At 44.3% G+C, this 9,042-nt stretch overlaps 1 protein-coding gene across 1 annotated transcript; it reads right to left on the bottom strand.

Moving 5' to 3' along the window:
* Window positions 1-581: 581 nt before the first annotated feature.
* On the bottom strand, window positions 582-8,813 carry LOC135575867 (ankyrin repeat and MYND domain-containing protein 1-like). The gene is made up of 6 exons (XM_065036252.1): window positions 8,579-8,813; window positions 7,651-7,764; window positions 5,962-6,127; window positions 5,080-5,146; window positions 3,730-3,884; window positions 582-2,008 (listed from the first exon to the last, which is right to left on the bottom strand). Exons 1-6 carry the CDS (start codon window positions 8,738-8,740, stop codon window positions 1,842-1,844), a joined length of 831 nt encoding a protein of 276 aa, XP_064892324.1. The 5' UTR covers window positions 8,741-8,813; the 3' UTR covers window positions 582-1,841.
* Between the last annotated feature and the right edge of the window lie 229 nt (window positions 8,814-9,042).

Genomic DNA, 9,042 nt, shown 5'->3' with positions numbered 1-9,042 from the left:
ACAGCAGCCCCAGAACTAGCCGAGGGCCGTTCGGTACCTGAGTGGGTCGTGGGTCGTGCCGGTGCTGGGGCTGCCCGGGGGGGCTCTCTCGGAGCAGGGGAGTCCAGACGCTCTCGCTCCTCTCTGGCCCGTGTGGTTTGGTGCTGGTTCCAGCACAGGCCGCAGGCAGGAATCCACCTGCAGCTCTGGAGGAGGCAGCGGCAGGATCGCCACGTGGGGAGAGCAAAACGAAGAAATAGACTGAACAGCAGAGTCAGTTACACTGTGAAGCAGCGTTCTTTATTTTGTCAGCGCTGGGGATCATCCTCCATCAGTGCTCCAGCGACTGGATGCTCTTGTATTGCTTATATTCACATAATTATTACATATGCATTACAATTTTTGAAAAATTTGACATACATCTATACTAAGAAATAATTGATGATGTTAGTTATAGTTGTTTTTTCTTAAAATACGTCCATTAATTATTAGTTAAATACAAACTAAGCACTCTGCTTCTAAACAAGGTGTCACTTAATCTTCTGTCTCCCTCTTGTCTTGCAGAAGGATCTAAAACTTGAAAAATATCCCCTCGTTTTGCAGGTGGTCAGAAAGCATTGATCTCGTATCAATTGGTTAATGATGGGTACGTTTTTTAATCATAGTATACATGAATTTGGCAGCTTCTCTTCAAGAGGTTGTGCTGTATATCCATTGCTTTGTCTATTCTTTCATCATTGTTGTTGTTACTGTGGTGGGGTTTTTTGTTTGGTGGGTTTGGTTTGGTTTGCTTTGTTTCTTTTTCCGCTGTTCCATTGAACTGTTCTTACCTCAGCCCAGGTTGCCTTTAGTTTCCCGATCCTGCCCCGTCCCGCTGGGGGAGCGTGTGGCTTTTGCTGTGGGCGGGGGTTCCACGGGGTGTAACAGTCGCGCTGGTTTCTCAAGACGAGCTACCCCCGGTGTCCTCTCAGCACGTCGCTGACAGGTGGGCCCCATTCCGCTCGCTCTGTTCACCTGGAGGACTCTCAACCGCATCAATCTACACCTTTGCTTACCAGGCCAGTCCACCACTTTCTCACGTGAATGTGGGCCATCATTTCCCTCCTATTATTCTTAGTCTCCTCAAGCTGGCCAGCTGGTGACTTTGTCAGATGGATTCCACCCCTCCCCACCGGTCCTTGACCCCCTGTGTGGTCCTGCGGTTTTAAAGTCAAACCATGGTCAGTGACACAGCTGCACAACAAGGTGCTGAACTTCAAGACCCAGCCACTCTTCCTTAAGCCTTTCCACTTGGATCAAGGAGAAAACCATCTGGGCCCCCTTGACCTTGACTCTCACCCCCAGAGCCACATGGTCACATTTTATATGCTCGGAGACTTTCCTGGCAGGATTGTCAGTGCCCATGTGGGCTAAATCAAGGGGTAACAGTCTAAGGGTTGAACAGTCCTCAGCAAACTCTCCCCAGGATCCCAGATCTGAGCCCCCCATGAAGCAAAATAACTCCCTAGAGAGCAAGTCCAGTTGCCAAACAGGCCCTGTGTTTCCCACAGGAGGGAATAGTCGTAATGAAGTTTAATAATGGGCAATATTGCTTTTTAAAACATATATGTAGCATTATACAATTAAAATCAATCTGAGGTTCACTGTACTTCTAACTGAAGACATTTACTTAAATACGTAGCACACACTGCTTTTTGATGGCATTTTCATCCTCGAGCCACATGGTATCTTAGGGAGATGCTTTGGGTTTAGTTTCTCAAAACACATCAGATCACTTAACTTCAGTAGAAGTGGAGTACAACACACAAAGTGCAGCGGTATTAAAACCTGTCCTCACAACAGCAGGAGCAACATGAAACAAGTCAGTTGTTCTTCCTGTGCCGCTCTCTTCCTCCAGTACCAGCTTTACTCTTTGTTCCACCTCTTCTGTCCTCTTTTCCTTCTCTTCCCTTTTCCCCCTTTTTGCCAGTGACATTCTTTTTCAATCCTGCCCTGCTCGCGTCCGGAGCTGCTTGACTTGTACGCTTCTCTGGAAAACAAAATAAAATAAAAGGAACAACAAACCTGCCCATATTTCTGTGGGTGACCTTTGCTTTCTCTGGAATAATGAACTGGAAGCCGGTACAAGACTTGAGAAAGTTCCCATTTTGACACAGTTTATCAAATACAACCTCACCAGACACGACTCTCAGGTAGTTATGGCTCAACTATGAACCTCCTAACGAACAATGACCACGCACGGGAGTGCAAATGACACTTGTTTCTTCTAGTAAACATGTCTGAGAATTTATTAATCCCACCAGGGCTCAAACATGGAGAGTTTTGCTCATAAGCTATGAAATAAATGTTAATTGCATTTCCATAGAGTGAAAAGCACAGGAATGAGGAAACAGGGCAGAGGGCACCAGAGGCTCCCAGAGCAACAGACCGAGTTGCTCCAGCTGGTCTGAGTCAGGGGTTTTCGGGTCCTTTTAAATTAACAATAAACATGGCAGAGAAAAGACAAAACGAACCAACCAAGCTACAACAAAAACCACCAAAGCACCTTTCTACCTCAAAATTAACTGGAAAAGAAGACACTACTTAAAAAGAAATGTCTTCATTGCTGAGAAAAAATGTGTCTACAGAAAGACATTCACACTTGTTCTGAATTTAATTCACTGAATCTGAATTGAATGAAATTTGGCGTTTGCCATACAGGAAAGGAATTGCTACCAAAATAAGCAGTGACTTAAGTAATTACTAATTAGCATCCTAGTATAACCCACCTGCATCCCTACCCTGTCTTTTTAAAGACAAGATAGTAAAATGCTGCATTCTGAATGAATGTAATTTTTGCATGTTTAAGTCTTCCAGTGTACAGCTGCCATATTACCAACCATTTGTCCTTGTAGTTTTATTTCTAGTCCTATTGTATTGTATTGTATTGTATTGTATTGTGTTGTATTCTATTCTATTCTATTCTATTCTATTCTATTCTATTCTATTCTATTCTATTCTATTCTATTCTATTCTAAGTAGCGTGATTCTATTCAGAGCCCCTACCGGTCAGCACGTATGCTTGATATAACTTGTCTCCAGTGGGAGAGACCTCACTGTCCCCAACACACAAGGTTTTACATGTATTCCAATTTAAAAGCTCCAGGCAGCCTGTGCTTTTCAGCAGTTCTGCACCCCTCTCCACATGGGACAGATTTCTCATTCAATCTGTTATAGAATTAAAACTGTATAATTTCTACCACACTAGTCTTCTGCTATGTAGTGTGTTGTGTGTGTAATGTGGCTTCATTTTTAGCAGCACAAGTGTGGTTTCCAAGAATCACAGTAGTGTGTTATCAACAATTTAATGCATAAAAGTCAGAAATCTCATTGGTTTATCTTCTAATATACACACAGAGATGATTAAGGAGTTTGTACAGAAAACTCCACTCTGCCTAGCTTCTGCGATCTCTTGTGATCCTTCGCCCTGCAATGTCATCTATTGATGTCGATGGTAACTAGGCGTGTTTCCTTTGACCTGTATTCACCCCAGAGATTCTTCTCCCTTGAAACTGAGAGTAACGACACAGTAGCATCTCTCCTAAAGCTGGTGGGTTTACAAAAAACACAGCTATTCCAGTGAATGAACTCAACTTTTTCATTTATATTCCTCCATAAAACACCTTTTACTGGTCTGTTACACGGAAGACACATCAGGTCAGTGCACACACACGGACCACTGCACCCACACAGGAACCACACGGGACTTACCCAGCGACCCCGAGCACTCCTGCCTGTGCCGCTGGCTCCAGGCGTTCCTTCTGCAGGTCTCACTGCAGGTGAAGACTTCGTGACAACGCGTGCACGGCAACAGCTGAACACCGACCGAGCGGCCACACTGGTAGCAGTACTTGAAGAATGGTAGTCTAGAGCAAAGGTGGTTGTAAAATGAAAGCACATTACTGTTTGTTTAGGGTTTTCCTCAAGCATGTTTGCAGATCACGGTAAAACTAAATCAAAATGGTTACAATATATAAATAATATTCAACAATAAAGAAACAGGATGCTGTAGTTTAGCACAGGAGTCCGTGAGGAACGGGCTGCACACCCGCTGCTAAACCAGCCCCAGAAACAGCCCCGGAAAAGCCAAGTGTCCTAGTGAGGAACACAGCCAAACCAACAGCCCCGCGCTGACACCGAGCAGCGACGCTCGCCGTGCTTCAGTGCGCTCCTGACGCTGGGTCTGGACGTGGCCCTTTCAAACTGAGAGGCAGACCAGACTACATACGGCCAGAGACAACAAAGCCATGCTGGTGAACCTAAAAAAGCCCTCACAGAACCCCCTGGAATCCTGCAGAGACAAACAGGGACACCCACAGACCACTGCACTGCAACAGTTATTCCAAAGCTGGAACGTCAAACCCAGTGCTTGGGCTGACGTGTCCAGCAGGTCTGGGAAACTCAATGTCAGAGTGAAGTGCAAGCTGGGCTGTGCATTTACAGCCTTTTAAAAAGCATTTACAAATCCTTTCCCAATAGCTGGCAAGTTTCACCAAGGTTTCATCAGTCTCTGTGCGTCATCCCTGAGATCTATTTGTAAAATCTTTGTGCGTGACTTTAACCTTTCAGGTTTTATTTTAGTTCACTTTCTGTTCTTCTGGCTATTTCTGCATCTTATGCTATTATTGATCCATCTCAATTCAGCAAAAATGCTACCTCAAAATTACACCCAAATTGTACAAGTTGTTCCTGCAGTTTCTGGAGAATTGTAAGCCACAAAATTTGTGTGGGTCTATTTCTCATCATTTGCACGCTACTCAAAGCTACTGATGTCATTAATTGGTTTAAAGCACAAGGACACACTGCGTCCCACAGGAAGACTGAATATTGTGCAGGCTCTCACGGCAAAGTGCGGAGCTGGAAAGGAGCGATGTGATCAGAGCAGAGAAAGAAGCAAACTGCAGCTGGTGAGTCTGCATAGATGAGAGAGGAAAATGAGAAAGGAGACAAAGGCACAGTGACAATAGTTACAATGAGGAAAAAGAAAAAAACAAAAAAACAACAGGGCATAGTATTTTTGACTAAGAACAGACAATGCATGGTGCAGTATCTTTGCCCTACCTCACTTCTTCCACACAAAGGCTGCCTCCTTTCTTCTTTGAAACACGTGTGTGAACAGCTGAATCCACTACACCAGCACGAGAGGGCAGAGGGAAAACAAAAATCAGTATTCTCCTCCTTCATTAAAAGTCTGCTTGGCTCTGTCCACCGTGTAACATTTGAATCTACAGAATAAAATGCGTCTTCCACCAACAAGCTTCAGAAGCCAAGGAAAAAGGAGACAAGTTGCTACATCACAGCCAAGAGAAAGGAATTATACAGACAATTTACTTCCTGCTCCTGCCAAGCCGCAGAGTCACTGGTGATGTCAAACTGCAAGGGTAACGATCTTATATTCAGGGTTCACTTCCCAAGTGAAACACCTTCTGCCCCAAAGTCTGGTATTCGGGAGCTTGGACGCTGAGCCTGATTCCATCACAGATTTGAACGCCACTGAGAATGTAACTCAAATCATCTTAATTTGTGTATTCATTGTTGCTACTCTAATAGCAGAAGAGCATTGATATTATACAATGGGAGTAAGTTGCCATAAGGAATTAAAATACACTAGATGGCCACAGTCCTGATAGATGTCCTGCTACCCACACCCAACACAAAGATGTAAAGAAAGAGGAGCGAGCTCCTCAATCGCTGTTTAACACATGGTAATGGATCTTGCGCAAGGATTTACCAGGAAGCAGCTGACAGGCACTGATCTCAGATTTTCTTCACAATGTCTTGTTAATGTCTGCAGAACCTCTGCATCCCCTACCACATATGTAGGAGCCGATTTTATCAGGAGTAACCTTTTCAGACAGTAACACTGGAATGACAACAATAAATGCCCCTTCACAGCAGGTGATGGTACACTTAATCTCGAGCTATTCTGAAACTTGAACTCACATTTCTTGGATCTTCTCAACTTTTCTTGATCCCACTCTTTCTCTTTCAGGATGACACACTCACGGAGCTTCACTGTAATGTGTTCCAGCAGCGATCGGCGTGTTTGAAGAACCTCCTGCTCAGATGCTGACAGTACGTGGTACGGTGTGTGAGCAATTCTCGTATCCTGCAACATGCCAGGAGTTAATCCCCCGGTGCATGGGGGCACTAACACACAAGTACTTCCGAGTTAAAGCCAAGCTGTTCTAAAAGCACAGCATCATCCCTGCTGGGTCCTGGCGTGGAGCTCAGTCAGTGACACTGGGCACAGGACGTGTCCACGTCCGACATTCAAGTTGTTCCATTTATCAGTTTGTTGAGTGGTCAACAACTAAACACTTTTCAAGTGTTTGTTCAAGGGGGAACTATAGAACATTTTGGGTTGGAAGAGACCTTTAAAGGTCATCTAGTCCAACCCCTGCAATGGGCAGGGACATCTCAACTAGATCGGGTTGCTCAGAGCCCCGCCCAGCCTGGCCTTGAAAGTCTCCTGGGGATGCTGCCCTCGTTGTGCAGAGCTCCTCCCCAGCACCTCAGGAAGCACCACAGAATTTATTGGAATGAGCAGCCAGAGGGCATGGATTGTGCAGGCTCTGGCCCTCAATGCCCAAACCACTACCCTGTAGCAAGTGCCAGGAAGGAGAGCACAACAAAGAGTCCGGAGCAAGGCAGGAAGGTAAGTATGGTGGTCAAGTCTGAGCTGTGATTACAGCTATAAATAGCTTAATTTAATTATTTTCCTGTTTGACGATCAGCTGTGGTTGCAAGCAAAGAAATTGCAATTTAATGTCTACGCAGAAGATCGGTGTGAGATGCAAACCCCCCTCAGCTCTCGCCAGGCCGCTCCATGAACAGGGTGCACCGCTACTTTTGTCCTTTTCAGAACAACTGTTCGTACTCCAGAGGTAAGCGATCTGCTTACCATGTAAGCCTTCTTGTTAATAAGCCAGCTATTAAAAACGACCTTATGTTAGTTCTGATTAGAAGTGTCACACAATCCCAGGCCTTTAAAACGTTTTTTAAACTAACATATCCAGAAAAAAAAATAGAAATTTATTAGTTATACTTCATAGTAAGATTCTTTTTCTAAGGCATTAACAAGTGATTAAGGACGACTTTAGTAAGTCCATTTATTTATTTAGTAAATATATATATATTAGTTATTTTATGTACAATGTATAGCATATATTATATAATTAATATTTTTATACATGTTTACTTAAATATATATTTTATTTAGAAAATCCATTATTTTCAAGTTTGATCAATAATGTCCTGTCATCGCTTACAACATACCACACAAGCCATAATAACTTCACCTGATTTGATTACAGCCTCACAGAAACACACGTGACTTTTGGTTTTAATGCCTGGGTTTGAGATTACGGTTAACTCTTTCCAATCCAATGACGGATGGAATCTTTCTATAATGTGTGACAGGAAGGATTGTCTTCACAGGCAAAACTGCTAGAGGTGTTCAGACTTAAGTGATTAACGCTGCTCCTGGTGCTGAACCAAGTCTCACAACAAATGAAGGGAAAAAGCAAATTTCCATGAAAGCCTCTGCAGAAGGCTTTAGACAATTAATCAGGACACAACAGGCCATGTATTTGAATGGATGCGAATGCACAGTACTTGCTGAAGTCATACCTGATAATATTTAAAATAGGCATAGTCAACAGCTGTTCCCACAGCTTTGGTCTGTCCTTCCCGAAGAGGAACCGGTGCAAGGATATTGGCGCCAGCTTCAAGCAGTTTATCAACCTGCAGAAAGCAAATCATTGTACATCCAAGTAAAAAGAAAACCTTCCCAAAAAAACTGTGATCACACCAGAGCTAAAGAGACAGGACCGGGCATCAGAGCCTCATCTCTATTTGTGAGACTGTTCTGCGCACTGAACCACACGTTTCTTTGTCCCTTTACGGCTGTTGACAAATTGTCATATCTCTTTTTTAGGTAAAACCTTCTTGCAGGCAGTTGTTTTTTGTTTCGAGACATCTCCCAATCCTGCAGTGACAAATGAAGCCGCGACAACTAGTGAGGAAGGGGGAGAACAGAACCCAGCGGGGGAACCGGCTCCACGCCAGAGCCTCAGCTGCAGCGTCCTGACCCCCGAGATCAGCCCGGGCTGAGGACAGAAACCGGATTGCACGGGCCAAACACGGCTACTGGCCTCACAAGAGAGGAGAAAGTGCATTGTCATCGACCACTCCACAGCAACAACCAAACACAGAGTGTTTCTCTTCACATGGATGCTGATTGAGTTTTTAAACAAAGCGACAGTCAGATTTGACGGGGTTGTGGGCACTACAAACATTCCATCTGACTTTAATGTAGTTTTTCTTCTTCTAGACACGGAGGTTATCATCCTCTTTACTCAAACATTAAAATGAATTTCCATACAAAACCTCTGCTCCTCAGGACAGAAACAAACAGCATTAGGAACAGACACAAATTCATTGTTCTAGGAAAAAAATCGGCTTACTCATTAAAGAGAACTGGGATTCAGTGCACTGACAAAAATCACTGTTTTCCTGAAGCTTAAAAAACCCCATCAAGCCCCAGAAGTAGTCTCACCAAGGCGATCCTCTGCGCTGCTGTTCTCTGCTGTTCGTACGCTGTGCTCACGGCCGCACACAGGGCACTTCCCACCGCTCTGCTCAACGGCAGGTTGGGGTCAGCCCCGTGTTCGAGGAGCTCGACCACCGCCTGCAAATGTGCACACGCAATGTGACTCATTTCTGACTGGAGAAGCCGCTATTGACAGTTCTACAGCGTGAAAGTGAGATCCTGTTCCAGATCAGCCAAGAACCAAAAGCTTCACGGTTTTCACACAGCACACATGGGGTATCTGCTGGTGTTTGTCATCATTCAGCAGCACACAAAAGCTTAAACCACCAGACAGCAGCTTTCACTTCGTTTGGTGTGAGCAGCATCAAAGACGTGAGAGAGAAGTATGAAAATCACCTCCTCTGGTTCATAAAGTGTATTTTAAAAAATGCTCTTGCATAAAGATAATTATTAGATAGGTTGATCACTTA

This window comes from Columba livia, chromosome 19 (assembly GCF_036013475.1).
Source record: "Columba livia isolate bColLiv1 breed racing homer chromosome 19, bColLiv1.pat.W.v2, whole genome shotgun sequence".
Lineage (NCBI taxonomy): Eukaryota > Metazoa > Chordata > Aves > Columbiformes > Columbidae > Columba > Columba livia.
This window is presented reverse-complemented; position numbering and strand designations above follow the sequence as displayed.

Excerpts from the sequence above, each read along its gene's own strand:
- LOC135575867 (XM_065036252.1), bottom strand. The coding sequence starts at position 8,740 with ATGAGTCACATTGCGTGTGCACATTTGCAGGCGGTGGTCGAGCTCCTC. Across the intron at positions 6,128-7,650 it reads CCTATTTTAAATATTATCAG|GATACGAGAATTGCTCACAC; the intron begins GTATGACTTCAG and ends GGCATGTTGCAG. Across the intron at positions 2,009-3,729 it reads GGAGTGCTCGGGGTCGCTGG|AGAAGCGTACAAGTCAAGCA; the intron begins GTAAGTCCCGTG and ends TTTGTTTTCCAG.